At 41.6% G+C, this 18345-nt stretch overlaps 1 protein-coding gene across 4 annotated transcripts in view; it reads right to left on the minus strand.

Annotated features, from left to right (window-relative positions):
* Positions 1-18345, minus strand: part of LOC145357408 (talin-1) — a 251244-nt gene that overhangs the window by 50730 nt on the left and 182169 nt on the right. For all 4 annotated transcript variants that reach the window (XM_080210771.1, XM_080211034.1, XM_080210857.1 and 1 more), the window contains 7 exons: positions 15074-15282; positions 14082-14201; positions 13246-13443; positions 9537-9676; positions 7920-8013; positions 4319-4408; positions 289-411 (listed from right to left, as the gene is read on the minus strand). In XM_080210771.1, the coding sequence (XP_080066897.1) occupies positions 289-411; positions 4319-4408; positions 7920-8013; positions 9537-9676; positions 13246-13443; positions 14082-14201; positions 15074-15282 (974 nt within the window). The remainder of the gene's footprint in view (positions 1-288; positions 412-4318; positions 4409-7919; positions 8014-9536; positions 9677-13245; positions 13444-14081; positions 14202-15073; positions 15283-18345) is intronic.

Genomic DNA, 18345 nt, shown 5'->3' on the forward strand with positions numbered 1-18345 from the left:
AAGTCGATCTTTCTCTACACCCTAGTTATGACTGTAACACTACATTCTGCACTCTCTCCTTTCCTTCTCTACGAATGGTATGCTTTGTCTGTATAGTGCACAAGAAACAATACTTTTCACTATATGCGAATACATGTGACAATAATAAATCATATCAAAAGACTGGCTAAGTGTGGATTTTCTTCCACACACCCGTAACGCAGCGTCACATGGAAAGGCAGCATGCTAATTAATGCTTGTGCCAAACGTTTGGTTAACTGAAAGGAAGAGCACAACAAAAGTCTTTACCTGAGCAGCTGCTTCTGTAAGTCCACACAAAGCCTTGGAACCAGAGCTTACTGAATCACCAAAGGCTGGTAAGTCACTGTTCTTAGCATTGTGAGAGATTCCTGTCATTGCCTCTCCAAGAACCTGAAGAAAATGAAAGAGAAAGACTTGCATTCATATTGCGCCTTTCATGACCACCAGGTATCTCAAAGCACATTACAGCAAATGAACTAACTGTTGAAATGTGGTCAAAGTTGCAGTGTAGAAAATGCAGAAGCTTATTTGGACACAGCAGAACCCCGACAAAGTGACAATAGCCAATCTTTTTGTTACGCTAATTGAAGAACGCATATTGATTAGAACACCAGGGATAACTCCCCTACTCTTCTTCAAATTACTGCCAGAGGACTTTTTTACATTCAGCTGAACAGATGGAGCCTCATTTTAAAACTTCATCTGACAGATGGCACCCATGATAATGCAGCACTCCTTCAGTACTGCACCAAAACGTCAGCCTTGAATTTGGTTCTCAGGTCCTGGATTGTGACTCAAACATGGAACCTCGTGATTCAGAGGAGAACCTGCTATCAACCGAGCCGTGACTGAACATAAACGGACAATGTGCTAAAACGTCTACATTTCGTAAGATAGATTGTAGAGAAAAGCCTCTGACAGAAAGTGTGCCTTTTGCTGTCAGTCAAAAGTAGATGGGAGCACAAGTTTAATCAGTTCATTGTGTGCCATTTAACATAGAGTGAAACTGCTCTAAGATTAATCTTTCTTAAATTCCTTCAGGCAACAATTGCAAAAGACAGGTAGATCTGCAAAGAACAAAGAAAATTACAGCAAAGGAACAGGCCCTTCAGCCCGCCAAGCCTGCACCGACCATGCTGCCCATCTGAACTAAAAGCCCTTATCTTTCCAGGGACCATATCCCTCTAGACCTGTATTACAAACAGCAAAGGTCCCAGCACTGATCCCTGAGGAATGCCACTAGTCACGGTCCTCTATTCAGAAACTCACCCTTCTACTGCTACCCTCTTTCTTCTATGACCGAGCTAGTTCTGTATCCATCTTGCCAACTCACATCTGATCCCGTGCGACTTCACCTTCTGTACCACTCTGCCAGGAGGGACTTTGTCAAAAGCCTTACTGAAGTCCATACAGTCCACTGCCCTGCCCTCAATCATCTTTGCCACTTGCTCGAAAAATGCAATCAAGTTAGTAAGACACAACCTCTTCTTCACAAAGTCATGTTGCCTCTTGCTAATACACCCACTTATTTCCAAGAAAGAGTAAATCTGGTCTTGAAGAAACCGCTCCAATAATTTCCCTACCATTGATGTAAGGCTCATAAGGCCTGTAATTACCTGGATTATCTTTGCTACCCTTCTTAAACAAAGGAACAACATTGGCTATTCTCCAATCCTCTGGGAGCTCCCCTATAGTCGCAGGGTACGGACCCATCCCAGGCACCGTGGTCCCGCGAGGTTTTGCCCAATTCCCGCAGCATCCCTTCCCACAGCAGCAACAACAGCTCTTTGCCCAGCCACCACAACCCCAGCAACAGGTCTAGCTCCAGCAGCAAGGCTACAGCCAACAGGAGTCCTTCCTGCAACAACAGGCCTTTGCCCAGCAGCATAATGGATCTGGCCCAAAACGATGCCACGAATGATGGAGCCATTGATACAAGGAGGTGGAGCGTCCAGCAACCCGTTCATGACTGGTGGCCGTCCTGGACAGTTTGCAGCAGGAAGCACATCGACCAACCTTTTCTTATAGTGACCTGCAAGACGTCCAGCATGAGGCTCTTCCAAAAACAGCAACATAGGGGAGTCTACCTCCCCTATAGCCAGTGAGGATACAAAGATTTCTCTCAAGCCTTCAGCAATTTTCTCCCTTGCCTCTCAGTATTCTGGGGTATATCCCAACAGGCCCTGGGGACTTGTCCACCTAAATGTTTCTCAAGAACCCCAATACCACTTCCTTTTCGAACTCAACATGAGCCAAACTATCTACACACCCTTCCCTAGGTTCATCATCCACCAAGTCCTTCTCTTTGGTGAATAGATGCAAAGTATTCATTTAATACCTCGCCCATTTCCTCCGGCTCCATACAGAGTCCCTTCCCTGGCTATCCTCTTGCTCTTTATGTATAACAAGCCTTGGGATTTTCCTTAATGACTTTTTGTGACCCCTTTAGCCCTCCTTACTCCTTGCTTAAGTTTCTTTCTACTTTCCTTGTATTCCACACTTGCTTCGTGTTCCCAGCTTCCACAAATGCTTCTCTTCCCTTTTTGACTAGGCTCACAATATCTCTCATTATCCAAGGTTCCCAAACTTGCCAAACTTATCCTTCATCCTTGTAGGAACACACCAATCCTGAATTCTTATCAACTTGCACTAGAAGTCCTCCCACATGCCAGATGTTAATTTGCCCTCAAACATCCGCCTCCCACTCTATATTCTTCACTTCCTACCTAATATTGTTGTAATTAGCCTTCCCCCAATTTAGCACATTCACCTGAGGACCACATTTATCTTTATCCATCAGTACCTTAAAGCTTATTGAATTGTGGTCACTGTTCCTGAACTGCTCCCCTACTGAAACATCGACCAACTGGCTGGACACATTCCCCAATATCATGTTCACAATGCCCCCTTCCCTCGTTGGACTATCTACACACTTTCAAGAAACCCTCCTGGATGCTCCTTACAAACTCTGCCCTTCCATACCCCTATCATAAGTCAGTCCCAGTTACTGCATGGGAAGTTAAAATCACAACAACCTTGTCACGTTTGCCTATATATTTGTTCCTCTATCTCCCGCTGGCTGCTGGGAGGCCTATCGTAAACTCCCAACATTGTGACAATACCCTTCCTATTCCTGAGCTCTACCCATATTGCCTCGCTCTATGAACCTGCTGAGTTGTCCTCCTGCAGTACAACTGTGCTACGGTGCTAGGCAGATCTTATTTGTAGTCGTCTTGGGCACTGTCTCTTTGTCAGGCTATTCTGAATTTAGAAGGAATACACCAATGATTCACAAGGTAGCTGGAACGAAGAGACTTAGTTATGATATCAGACTGGGTAAATTTGGGATGCAATTCTTGGGATGAGATGAAACAAAGACACTATTTATTTGTTTAGGCGGATCTAAAAGATCCCATTTTACAGGCTTTAGAGGAGTAAAGAGTTTTGTTTGCATGTCATGGCTAACAGTTTTGCATCAAATTCCATTATAACAACCAACCATTTATCAAATTCCTTGTTTGTGTGTCCTGGCTGTGCACTGATTGACTGTCATATATCAGTGACTATGTATCTCTTGGTTGTGAAGCCTTTTGGCTTATCCTGAGAATGTGAAAGGTTCTTGCGAGGAAAACGTTTATTTCTGGAGCGAAATGGTTTCAGTGAGATGGTTAAACTGACAAAGGCTGGAGAATCGGAACAGAACATTTTAATCTACAAGTTAGAGTAAGGCTGTTAATTGAATTCAGGAAAAGTCTCAACACAAAATGTTGCAGGAATATGAAATGGACTATTCACAGATGCAGAATCATTTCTGTTTAAAAGAGTGATGATTAGTTAAACCATGAGGAACGTGAAGAGGTGGAGGTAAACTGGGATTAAAGGAGAAAGATGCCAATGATAAAACAACAGAGCAAGCTCAAAAATTGCCTACCTGCTGCCATGCAATTCTGTATTTGCATACTTCAGATTGTCTACCCCGATTTGTTAATATAAATCTAATAAACACAGCAAAGATTGTGTAGACGCCGATAGTTAAAGCGCCCTATAAAAATATGATTGCAGTGACAAGAACATCTTCAAAGAATTGGGCAAAGTAGAGAAGCTGAATTGCACAGCACACGGCATCAATATGACCTAAAGAAAATAAACTTCCATATTTTCTTAGTAACATATCTTTAAGCATGCATTCCTGATTTAAACAGAAACAAGACTGTCTGCCAAACAAAAAGGCAAAATATCCAGGTTGAATTGTTCAGTAATGAATGGTTGTTCTTCACAGAACAAAAAACATAGATACCTTGGAATTTTCCATCACGCTGTCAATGCAATCAAAGTAAGACAAGTCATTGACGGCCTCAGTGGGATTGTCAAGCATTCCTTGGACAGTCTGTAAGAAAAGCACATTTCAGGTTTACATGATATTCCACGGGTAAAGGAACCCAGCAAATACATAGTAGTTCAGCTAACTGCAACACAACAGTTCTACATCATGGCTACTATGCATTAATCATGTTAATCACTTCTGCAGTTCTCATGATCACAACGTTGAAAAGATTGGTGTGAATTGAGTGTTATCTTATTGACATTTATAAAATATACAAATATGCTTTTAAATAAGTCACGATGGCTGGAACAGAGGGAGCAGTTCTTCCCACTGCTTTGAGAGCGTAAGAAAGTAACAGCATAATGTACATTTAGTACAAACAAATCGTGTGACGGAACTATAAGCTGGTTTTATACTGAGACTGTCGGGTTAGTATTAAGTCTACAATGCACATATCTCATGCAGTCAACGAAAACCCAGTAGCTAAAACTTTCTGGAATTCTACAGCTGAGGACCATATGAAGAGGAGGAGTAGGCCACTCGGTCTCTTGAGCCTGCTCCATCATTCAATAAGATCATGGCTGATACACAGCCTGCAGCTGTGGAAAGTCAATTTATTTTTAAATCTGGTTTTTCTTCAGATTCAGAAAGACACTAAATTTCTCAGTTAGAGCCTACTAACACAAGGCACTTCTTCCCGTGTCCAAGTAAGAACTTCATTACTCAGCAAGAAAGTTGGCAGGTCTCAATCTCCTTCGACAGCCAAAAGGAGAGTTTTGGCAATATGTACTGACTAGTAATAGTTTTTATTTGGTAGCAATTGAATTTTTTTAAAAAAGTCTGGTAATTAAGTGAACATGTGAATTCATTTGGTCATCCAAAACATTGAATAAAAGCATCTATTCAATTTTCAAAAGTTATACATATAAAAGGGTCAATACAGCATGGATACTAAAAATTGGAAAAAGGGATGGAAAGCAGAGAGAAGTGGTAACGTGTTCTTTTTCAGACTGAAGGCAAGTATACAGAGGTGTTCCTCAGGGACTGGTTTTCAGACAACTGCTCCTGTTACTCTATATATGAAATGATCTGATACTCTGCTACAGGACAAAATTTCCAAGTTGCTGATAATGAAAAACGCTCAGACTCAGGGGAATGGTAAAAGGAATTTAGAACATAAAAGGGTCACTCTCAGAATAAGGAGAATAAAAACCCTGCAATGCAGGAGGCAGCCATTCAGCCCATCGTATCTGCACCGACAACAATCCCACCTAGGCCTTATCCCCGTTACTCCTGCTAATCCTTCTAACCTATGCATCCAGTGACATTAAGGATCAATTTAGCACGGCCAATCAACCTAACGTGCACATCTTTGGACTGTGGGAGGAAACTGGAGCACCTGAAGGAAATCCATGCAGACACAGGGAGAATGTGCAAACTCCACATAGACAGTGACCCAGGCTGGGAATTGAACCCGGGTCCCTGGAACTGTGAGGCAGCCGTGCTAACCACTATGCCACTATGAGTTGGCCATTTAAGACCAAGATGAGGAGAAGTTTGTTCACCCAAAAGGTTGAGACTCCTTGGAATTCTCCAAATTTTCCACCCCACAATGTTGGAGATGCTAGCTACTGAGTATCTTCAAGACAGGGGTTGATAATTTGTTTTGGGTACTAAAGCAATTGAGGGATAGGACTGAGCCCAGGAATGCCAAGGTGAGATACAATCATGTCTTGTTGAATGTTGAAGCAGATTCAAAACGTCAAATGGCTGACTCCAGCTCACTTTTCCCATGGCCTTCTGACACAGACTAAAGGAGGACTGATGAAAAGGGCAAACACAGGGCGGATGAGATTTCACAGTGATATATTTTGATATATGAGAATATGGAGGAGAGGCAGGAAACATTAAATGGTACCGTTTTCAAAGAATATGCAGGGGCAGGAGTGCACATACACTCTGAAGGTGGCAGGACAAATTGAGAAAATGTTAAAATAGTCCATGATGATCCTAGGTTTTCTAAACAGAGGCCAAGAGTACAAAAGAAAGGAAGTTTGGCATTCTACAAAATTAATTTATCAGCAACCGAGATGTCTAGCAGTAATTCTGACTTAAAAGTTTATTTGTCACAAGTAGTCTCCATTAACAGTGCAATGAAGTTACTACAAAAATCCCCTGTAAATTACAGCTGTTAAAAACCTACTTACAGCTCATTCATCAAAACTAAACTGTTTTAAGTGTGTTTTGCAAGGGGTGAAATAGTGTGAAAAGTGGTAGTTCACGTTAGTTCAAGTAATTTTTAAGATTTCCATCATCAAGGGCTTTAAAAGCACACTGAGACCAGCATGGAATCAGACAGAAAATTTCACATTTCCACGTTTAATGGCACTAATTCAGACACCCAAAGTAGCAGACAGCATTACAGCAATAACCTGGTGAATGCTCACAGCTTAACTGTCATTGTATCTATAAGATTCAGGCTACCTTGCCCTATTCTGAGCACCACAATTTGAATAGAGGCTTCCTGGGGGTGCAGATGAAATTCATTAGTTCAGGCACCATGGATGAAGTGGTGAGATGGGAGAAGTTGATTGTTCTCCTTACAGCAGATTCCAAACAGGCATGGAAGATCATGGACAACATTGGCATGATTAAACGAGGAGAACCTGTTTCCAGTGGCAGAAAGTTTGGTAGTAAGAAGTCTCACAACACCAGGTTAAAGTCCAACAGGTTTATTTGTAGCCAAAGCCACTAGCTTTCAGAACTGGCTGTTCCAAAAACAATATTAAAGATCATTTGTCTGCATTTACTTCCATCACCACTTCTCATTATAAATTTTTACGTTCACGCTTACAACGGCAACTGGCCCCTCAAACCTCTCGTGTTGCAATTTCGCCCTCCTGCCAGCACCAGAGTCTTGTAACTCAACTCCTCTGTTTGGACTGCATCAAATGCCTTTATCATTTTAAACACTGAGTTTAGACAGCTGAAGGAAAATATGTACACGCCAAATTTTTGCCCTCAGAATCAAACCGTGGACATCAAATTCGTCTTTTCAAAAACTGAATATAGGGTGGGATCAAGGCTCTGAACAACTGAAGCACCATTTCCTCCTTTGAGTTCTAATCTCAGTTTGTGAACATGAAGGTTAAAAGTCTGATTTTACTTGTTTTTTTAAAAATGTGTGCTTTACAAAAACTTAAGGCCTTTTCTTCCTGCTGATTATGTACCCATTTGAGATCTGGCTGCTCCACAGATTTAGGTAAATTTAAGTCCAGCTGTTGGAAGTATTTACTTCCTAAATCTGATCACAATAAGACAGCATCATCTACCATTTGGCAATTGCTGTTATCATGCCCCAAACTCCCGGCAAGGTACAGCCAGTGCATACAAGCAGTCAAAAGGGCCTCAAAAAAGCTTCAAGTGAAACAACGATTCACTTGGAGGTGCTTCAATATCACTTGAATATTTAATAGTGATCTAAGAAACAATTATGCAGAAATTGCAGCTTTAAACAGAAACAAAATCCTTCAAAGATCTTTACAAGGTTAAATGGCAAAAGTTTGTTACCTACCTCGAGCTCACGAAGAGCATTATCACACTCCTTCTGTCCAGGAGCTTGCTGTGTACACATGGTAATCAGCTGATTGATGCTTTCAGTAACAGCACTACATTACATGAGGAAACATGCAAAATACAAGTATTCACTACATTGTATGTAAAATTCTTATTTGAAGCTACATTAAAAGCACAGATGTGTTGCACCTTTTGCAAAGTGTACTCTGATCTGTAAGGGCTGGATTTTAAATTTCTACATGTCTATTTTATGATATATGGATGAATCCATTTTAATAAGGACGAGGAGCAGGAGCAGGCCATCTGGCCCCTCCAGCCTACTCCACCATTCAATAAGATTCACTTATTCACAATGATTCACTTGGTGGTGCTTCAATATTACTTGAATACTTAATAGACGGCTGATCTTTTCATGGACTCAGCTCCACTTACTCCCCCAACTCACCATAACCCTTAATTCCTTTACTGTTCAAAATTTACCTATCTTTGTGTATTATCCTAATGCCGAAGAATTAAACCCTACTACCCCAATTAATCCTAATTTTATACAAAACTAACTTCCTTTTCTATAAACAAAGCACTAAAATCAAGCAGAATTATTTGATGTTTGATTTTCTGATTCATGCCAGTCAAGTTTTTATTGAAGGTATCAACTGATTGCAAATCAGCAGCTTTCTTGAGCAGGGGGTCTTCAGGAAAGGACTCGGAACACTCGGTGTTTGCTTTAGGCAAAATATTCACAAAGAATAGGAGGTTGCAAAGGTTTGAACTATGGCTTGGACAAGATGCAAAGGTTTGGCCTCTTTGACAGCAATGCCTATGTAGAGGCACTCCCAATGTTCTGTTTTGCCTTATTTTAGAAAGCTGCTCAATTTAACAACTGTTTGCTTTAGTCCTAAAGGAACATGCTGTACTTTTTTTCTGAAACCAGTTTCCCTGAATACAAATGACAACTGCTATGCAAACTGCTTTGCGTTTCCAGCAGCTTTTATTTTTTTCTCTAACTTTTGTAGTATGTGCACGATCCATTTTGACAGTTCCATGGCTCACTCACGACTGTTACCATGTGGGATTCATGGCAAACAACGTTGGGTTGCTGAAATTTGGCCATGTAAGGAAGCAAAAGACAAAGTATATGTAATTACTCATGTCATGCTTGGCATGGCTTCTGCTCTGTCCAAGACTGCAAGAAACTACAAAGGGTCGTGAATGAAGCCCAATCCATTACTCAAACTAGCCTCCCACCTATTGACAGTGTCTACACTTCTCACTGCCTTCGAAAAGCAGCCAGCATAATTAAGGACACCATGCACCCCAGACATACACTCTTCCACCTTCTTCTGTTGGGAAAAAGATACAAAAGTCTGAGGTCATGTACCAATCAACTCAAGAACAGCTTCCTCCCTGCTGCCATCAAACTTCTGAATGGATCTCCTTGTATTAAGTTGATCTTTTTTTTACACCCTAGCTATGATTAAGACTACATTCTGCACTCTTGTTTCCTTCTCTATGAAGAATGTACTTTGTCTGTATAGCATGCAAGAAACATTACTTTTCACTGTACACTAATACATGTGACAATAATAAATTAAATCAAACCAAAAATCATGCTTACCGTGCAGCTGCAGCAAGTTGATTCTTGATGTTAGGAGCTGTTGGGTCAGCAGAGAGCGCTTTAGCTGCCAATAGCAGTTTGCTTGATGCCATTGAAATGCTCTTCAGGTTTCCAATCACCTGAGCCTTGTCTTCTTTATCCTGTGAAGGTACAAAGATTAAGTGACAACTAAAACTAAAACTCTGCGTAGACGTACATACTATCATTCAACTAATGATTAAAGAAAATTTGAACAGATTCCAAGTGAAATTTACAATTTTGCTCTCTCGTTGGTGTGGTACCCTTTTCCCCTAAAACCCTGGTTCAGGTATTGGTCACTATCAAATAATTTGGTGAATTGCCATTAATCACAGGAATGCTGTCACATCAATGGACACCCTCATCCCTCCACACAGTGCCTTTTCACAGGACAGGCCAAATGGGGCTGGGAGAAATGGGAAGTGATGGGAGTCTCAGTTGGGTACAGATCTGTTCTCATCTGACATTCACACATGCTCACATGCATAGGCCTCAATGAACAGCAGCAGGAATGTTGGTTGATTTTCCGTTGCATTGTTATCAAGGCTATGATCAACTAACACATCAAACTGGTGACTGAATCTGGCACTTTGCAGATCTGTCCAGATTTGGCTCAATTTCCGAACACAGAGGGTGAAACACAGGCCAATACGATATGTGAAGTTACTGGGTTTGACACCAGTAACAACCCCAAAAATTCATTAAATCTTCAAAAGGGTGGATACAAGATGTAAAGAACCAATTGAAACTTGAATTTTTCTTTAAAAAAGGGCTGGCAAAAAAAAAACAAGAACCGTAAACACAAAATTACAAATAAAAAGGTGAAGGGGAACGAGAAGGAATGTTTTCGCATTGGGGACTATTAGAAATGTTTTTCCAAAAAGTGGTTATTCAGACTGACATCAAATTAAAAAGGAATTTGTAACTGTATGTGAAAGTGGAAAATTACTTAGGAAGGGTACTTTTAGATAAAGTTTAAAATTTATTTATCAGTGTCACAAGCAGGCTTACATTAACACTGCAATGAAGTTACTCTGAAAATCCCCTAGTTGCCACACTCCAGCACCTGTATGGGTACATAGAGGGAGAATTCAGCATGGCCAATTCACCTAACCAGCATGTCTTTCACGTTGTGGGAGGAAACCAGAGAACCCAGAGGAAACCCACACAGACGTGGGGAGAATGTGCAGATTTCACACAATGACCCAAGCCAGGAGTCGAACCTGGGTCCCTGGCGCTGTGAGGCAGTGGTGCTAATCACTGTGCTGCCCTATGTAGGTAGCAAGTTGAAAGCTAGCACCAGCAAAGCCATCCAGTTATTCCATTCTGAGCTGTCATATCCAAGATTGTAAATAGAAAAACTCCAAATCTCCTGAAAGCAACCAAAATGAGATTAGGCAAAATCCCCCCAATCCCTAAATATAGGCCATCTAATAACCCTGTATTTTAAATCAGGAGTGACATGCTACTTGTTGTTATTGACACATTGTTAAATTGAGCCTTGTAATTACACAAACTGTACCATACAAGTTTAGTGATGGAAAGTATTAATTTGTATGTATGATTGAAATGTTATGACTCCTTTAAGCTGGCATCGCTAAGTATAAAATACTGTAAGGTAGTTTCACAGAAGTGAACTGAGTTTGTGGTCATGACACATGCTGCATTTGGGCTTCAGCGATTCTGGCATTGCCAGCAAACAGAAGTCAAAACAGGGATAGCGATTGGCTGAAAAGAATGGCCTGGGACTAGAAGAGAACATAACATAAGAACATAAGAAATAGGAGCAGGAGTAGGCCATCTAGCCCTTCGAGCCTGCCCCGCCATTCAATAAGATCATGGCTGATCTGTCGTGGCTCAGTTCCACTTTCCCGCCCTCTCCCCATAACCCTTAATCCCCTCTCTTATCAAAAACCCATCAACCCGCGTCTTAAAAATATTTAGTGAGGTAGCCTCCACCACTTCAACGGGCAGAGAATTCCAGAGATTCACCACCCTTTGAGTGAAGAAGCTCCTCCTCAACTCCGTTCTAAACCACCCCCCTTTTATCTTGAGGCTGTGCCCCGTAGTCCTACTGTCTTTTTTGAGCGGGAAGAGTCTCTCCACCTCTATCCTATCCATCCCATTCATCATCTTATACGTCTCAATGAGATCTCCCCTCATTCTTCTAAACTCTAACGAGTACAAGCCCAGTTTATTCAGCCTCTCCTCATAGCTCACCCCCCTCAACTCCGGTATCAGAGGGCTGTAAGAAAAGGGTAAAAGGTGGAAGTGGATGTTAAATATGGACGGGATGGGCCTTGGCAAATGAATATCGTGCTGACGCTCCCCAGCTGGCTGACAAAACGTCAATGTTAGTTTCTTGGAAGCTGCAAATAATTCTCCCATTGCCAAGACTTACAAACATAGGATGTTAGTTGAGGTTACCTTGTTGTAGGGAAGTGGTGAGCTCACTTTCCATTGGTCAGAAGTTAGAAATATTTGGGAAAAGTTATTATATGTATTTACACAGACGCTCAGGTTTGGGTTGGATGCTGCCTGAAAAGGGAGTATAAAATTTGGTGCAGCAGCACTGGGATTTCTGTATTTGTAGCAAGTCTCCTGAGACTATTGCTAAGACGGGAACCTTACCAGGAGAGTTAGGAATTATGTTCGTGCCAGTCAACAGGGGAGCTGACTGAGGTAAATATAGGTTTGGGCTTGCTGTCAAGAATGCAAAAGTGAGGCTAGAGATTTGCTGCAATGAGTCCAAAGTATCAGTTTGTAGTAGAATTCAGTATTAAGACTAGAGGTAGATGCTTTAAGAAAATGAAGGCTACCTTCAAATCTTAGCAACAATTGTAGATAAGAGAAAGAAAGCATGCAAGAAATGGCTAGGAAATAGATAGACTGCAAATTTTGAAGTTTTAAAGCTGTATAGAGGTTTTTGTATATATGTTTGAATTAAGTTGAGCACAGTGCCAAATTGAAGTCAGACAGGTTTATTTGGTATTATGCGCTTTCAGAGCACTGGTCCTTCATCAGGTGAGCAGGTGATGAAGGGGCAATACTCCAAAAGCCCATGATACCAAATAAACCTGTTGGACTTTAACCTGGTGTTGTGAAACTTCTTACTGTACCCCCCCACCCTAGTCCAGCATCTCCACATCACAAATTAAGTTAACAAAGATAGAATCTTCACAATTTTGAGAATAAAGAGAGTAAGCTCTGGGGACCAAAAGGAGAAAATCTCAGAAGTCCCAGAAAAAAAAGGAAAAATCCCAGAAGTCCCAGAAATCGAGAAGATCCCAGAAGTCCTTAAATCCATGGGAAAGACAGTATCTTGCAGTGCCTCAACTAGAGGAATGTCAAGTACAAATCTTTGTTGTACAATGAACCCTGTTAGTTAGCGTTCTAAATTAATGATAATTTTTGCTGATGTTATTCTATGACAAGAATTTTCTTATTGAAGTTTACTGTAAATGTCAAATCTCAGCATACTAGCCCTAAGAGTAAAGTTTATTTATTAGTCACAAGTAGGCTTACACTAACGCTGTAATGATGTTACAAGAGCACTTTACACAACAACAACATACTGATATCACAGAGAGGGCGCAGTTTTGAAATTTTGAAGTTGGATTTCTTTGGAAGTTTTAAAACTTCAGCCTAGAAGTTGCATTTTTTTTGTCCTGCTTCCCACCATTTTCCTTACCTTGGACTGTCCAGCCATTTCAATGCCAGCCTGTAGGAATTCATCAAAGTCGTTGCCAAATTTGCCAGAAGCCTTTGCTAGATCTTGCGTGGTTCCACGAGATGCTTGCACCAACTCGTTGGCAGATTGATTCAAACCAACTGCTGCCTGATTAAGATGTCCTTGAGCCTCTTGGAAATTCTTGGAACTTGGCGGGAACTAAAAATTGATTCAATTATTTACTCCATAACACAATCCCCTTAACTTGCCACATACACAAATAAAACTTTCAAATTGCATTCTAAACACCAATATGTTCAGCATTGGGCAAAAGATTTCATACGAGGGATTACTTTCATAGAATCGTGCTGACTTTGATAGAATACTATAGCGTAGGAGGCCACCATTCGGCCCATCGAGTCTGCACTGACCACAATCCCACCCAAACCCTATCCCCGTAACCCTATGCATTTACTCTAGCTAGATTCCCCAGACACTAAGGGGCAATTTAGCATGGCCACAATACATAATACAACTAAAAACGACTCCCCATTTTACAAGGTTCAACATCTCAAAATTCTAAGACCTGCGAGGTTCAGTGTTACGAGAACGAGAAGGCTCTAAAACTTTCGAACTGAAGTTTAAATAGTTGGCCAATTTCATAGAGATCTCAAGCTGTCAGCAAAACTGCCTTCAAAATTTTAGAGAAATAAGTTCATTACTCTTGGGGTTCTACAAATGTCTCTTGTCTGAAGTGGCGTCCTCTCGGCGAACACCTCTCTCATCAACAGATACATTTAAAATGCATCGTAACTTCGCATAATCAGCTTTATTTGCAAGTTGCCTCGGCTACTTACTGAGTTTGCAAGTAGCCTCTTACTGGCTTCTCCAACAGTTCTCAAAGCTGCATCCACATCCCTTTGGCCTGGCAAACAGTTCACACATCTGTTTAGAGCATTCGATACAGCCTTTGCCACCTGTGGGAAGAAAAATGGACAAGATGCACTTGTAGTCCATCAGTACACGTTTAACTATTTGTTTCTTTCTATATACAAAAGGCCATCTTAACACCTGTGGGTTGACTTTAGATGCATTTCTTTAATATTATGCCAAAGACATAAAAGGTGTGCTGAAGAAAATACAATGCACATACTCTAGAACATAAACTAACCTTGGAAAAATGCTGGCTTTGCCTCTACAACATGCAGTGATGTAAAGGCTCTTGCAAGATTCCAATTCACCAGAGGTGATTTTTCAACGTAGAAAACGTGTTCCCTGCTTTTTGGTATATCACTTGTTTCATATCAAATTTAGGGGGCCTAAGTTCTGTTTTTAAAGTTAAAGCACAACTGAACTGCTGCAAAAGGTGGTAAGCAGACTGGCCACAGCTACACTCTCATATAGCACGAAATTCTAGTCTGTAAAGCATAACTAGCTCCTTTCAAAATCCAGCTGAATTGTAAAAAATCATGCTTAAACAGCTTGCTAGTGGATTGAAATGCAGCAAATGTAATTAGCAAAAGACATTTTAAAGGCAGAATATGTTATAAAGGAAATAGAATAATAATTTAAAATGATAAATTTGATAAACTTGTTTACTTGTGGATCAAGATAAGGGAGGCATGTGATGGAGAACAGCCAGTAACAACCAGCCCTCTCCACTTGTCCTAACATTAGACCCAGGTACACAATAGACACAACTTTGCCTCAAATTTAAATCTAAGCCCTAGCTAGAACAGCACTGGTGAGAATGCCTCCATCCACCTCTACACTTTTGGTAGAGATGTGGTTGTACAGGCGAAGGCAGGGTTAAAAATGAATGAATACGGTCAAGTTTAAGCACACAAACCTGTGCCAGTCGCTGCTGGTTTTCTGGATCACCTGGCTTTGCCATAGCTTTCCGGGCCTCTTCAATTAGATTACTCGATTTATCCATAACATCACCTGCACATTCCAGCATGGCATTCTGTGCTTGGGGGTCAGCAGTGTTGGCTGCAACACCACGTGCAGCTGAGCCCAGGGCTTTTAATGCTTGAGCCACTTCCCTTGAGGCCAATCCTGAAAGAGGGAGGGATAAAAGCACGCCGATGTTTATAATACTCATCTGACTTTGGTACTTGTAAATGATTGTGTCACAAGGAAGAACAGAAATTTCTATTGCTTTGTTCAAAACTTATTAGGGCGTATTTCAGCATCACATGTTTTTTGACAGTCACCCACCCATCAGGTAATTCTTCGGGAGCGAGTCTAAACAAAGAATGCTAAGCAGGCTAATCAACTGTGTGGGGCATCATGGTCAAATAGAAGTGTTGAAGAACTCAAATCTTGCAGCACTATAGAACAGACAGTAATTTCACTACTATGTATTCCGTTCAATGTATTTATTGCAAAGGAAGCTGGATAAGTACAACAACATAAGAACATAAGAAATAGGAGCAGGAGTAGGCCATCTAGCCCTTCGAGCCTGCCCCGCCATTCAATAAGATCATGGCTGATCTGAAGTGGATCAGTTCCACTTTCCCGCCTGCTCCCCATAACCCTTAATTCCCTCCTCTATCAGAAATCTATCTACCCATGACTTAAACAAATTCAGTGAGGTAGCCTCCACCACTTCAATGGGCAGAGAATTCCAGAGATTCACCAGCCTTTGAGTGAAGAAGTTCCTCCTCAACTGTGTTCTAAACTGCACCCCCCCGCCTTATTTTGAGGCTGTGCCCTCTTGTTCTGGTTTCCTTTCTAAGCGGAAAGATTCTCTCTACCTCTACCCTATCTAGCCCCTTCATTATCTTGTAAGTCTCTATAAGATCCCCCCTCAGCCTTCTAAACTTCAACGAGTACAGGCCCAGTCTATTTAATCTCTCCTCATAGGCTAACCCCCTCATCTCTGGTATCAGCCTGGTGAACCTTCTCTGTACTCCCTCCAAGGCCAATATATCCTTTCGCAAATAAGGGGACCAAAACGGCACACAGTACTCTAGTTGCGGCCTCACCAGTACCCTGTATAGTTGTAGCAAGACCTCTCTGCTTTTATATTCAATCCCCCTCGCTATAAAGGCCAACATTCCATTCGCCTTCTTGATCACCTGCTGCACCTGCAGACTGAGTTTTTGCAATTCGTGAAAAGGACCCCCAGGTCCCTCTGCACTGTAGCATGCTGCAGCTGTTCACCCTTCAAGTAATAATCCCTCCTACTATTTCTACCAAAGTGGATAACCTCACATTTGCTAACGTTATACTCCATCTGCCAGGTCCTCGCCCACTCGCTCAGCCTATCCAGATCTCTCTGCAGACTTTCCACACTCTCCACGCAATTTGCTTTTCCACTCATCTTCGTGTCATCAGCAAATTTTGTTACCCTACACTCAGCCCCCTCCTCCAGATCGTCTACGTGAATGGTAAATAGTTGAGGCCCCAGCACCGATCCCTGCGGCACTCCACTAGTCACCAACTGCCAACCAGAATAGCACCCATTGATTCCAACTCTCTGCTTCCCATTAGACAACCAATCCTCTATCCACGCTAACACCTTACCCCCAACTCCGTGCACCCTAACCTTTTGCAGCAACCTTTTGTGAGGCACCTTATCAAACGCCTTTTGGAAATCTAAAAACACCACATCCACCAGTTCCCCTCTGTCTACCACACTAGTCACATCCTCATAGAAATCCAATAAATTCATTAAATATGACTTCCCCTTAACGAATCCGTGTTGCGTCTGCTTGATCAAACTGTTCTTTTCTAGGTGTCTCGCTATTTCTTCTTTGATGACGGATTCTAGCATTTTTCCAACTACGGATGTTAAACTAACCGACCTATAATTTCCTGCCTTTTGTCTGCTACCTTTTTTGAACAGCGGCATAACATTAGCCGTTTTCCAATCTTCCAGCACTTCGCCAGAGTCCAGCGAATTTTGATAAGTAATTACTAAGGCAGTGGTCAATGCATACTTGATGGGCTTTTTTCATGTAGGGATTCTATGTTCCTCCTCATATTTGATTAACTGTAAAAGCAATGTGGTCGCTTCCATGCAAGTACTTTTGTGTTAGTATTATGTTGCTCAACATCTATCTTCGTACACAGAATTAAATAAAATTTATGTTTCTTTTCCTTGACATGAATTCAGCCTTTAAGTTTGTTTGCCATCTCTCCAGTGGCAATAAAGAACAAACAAAAAAAATTACAGCGCAGGAACAGGCCTTTCGGCCCTCCAAGCCTGCAAAGACCTTGCTGCCTGACTGAACTAGTCTGCTGCCCTTGACCCTTCCTTTATTTGCAAGAAATACAGTAACTGAATAAAGAAAATTTCAGCTGGGGCTTGTCATGTTGTAACCAGGAGCAGAAATCCAAATTGGTTTTGTTTTTTTTCCCCCATTGCCCAGGAATGCAGAGGGCACTTGTCAGTTATTTTCCTTCTCCATTTATCCTGACACCCTGAATCTTGGCAAAGATAAGGTAAACCTATATAAACAGCCATCATGATCGCAAGAATGATCCCAGGAATGAAGGGTTTGTCATATGAGGGGTGGTTGAGGGTCTGGGTTTATACTTGGAGTTCAGAAGGATGAAAAACGTACAGAATACTGCAAGGCCTAAATAAGTGGATGTGGAGAGGATGCTTCCACTAGTGGCAGAGACCAGACTTCGAAGGCACAATCTCAGAGAGAAGGGGTGCTCCTTTAAAACCGAGATCGGGGGGGAATTTCTTCAGCCAAAGGCTGGTGAATCTGTAGAGCTCATTGTCACAGAGAGCGGTGGAGGCCGGGTTATTGAGTGTCCTTAAGACAGAGACAGATGGGTTCTTGATCAATAAGGGTATCAATGGTTCTGGGGAGAAGTCAGGAGAATGGGAATGAGAATCATATCAGCCATCATTGAATGGCAGAACAGGTCCAAATGGTCTTATTCTGTTCCTATACCTAATGGTCTTATGATACAGTGAGTACACCCTTGGTTAGCGTGACTCAATAACATATTAAGTAACATGGTTACTCACTGAGCAGGAGGTGCCGTCCTGAACATTTTTCTATAAGCTGATAAAGTCACAACATTAGAACATCCCTGGATTTTGCAGCTAAGAGTTCAGTTAATTTCAGCAGGTTTTTGAGAGTTCTTGTGCTTCTA

Source organism: Carcharhinus amblyrhynchos, chromosome 1, assembly GCF_965287045.1.
Source record: "Carcharhinus amblyrhynchos chromosome 1, sCarAmb.v2.hapA, whole genome shotgun sequence".
In the NCBI taxonomy this organism is placed as follows: Eukaryota; Metazoa; Chordata; class Chondrichthyes; order Carcharhiniformes; family Carcharhinidae; genus Carcharhinus; species Carcharhinus amblyrhynchos.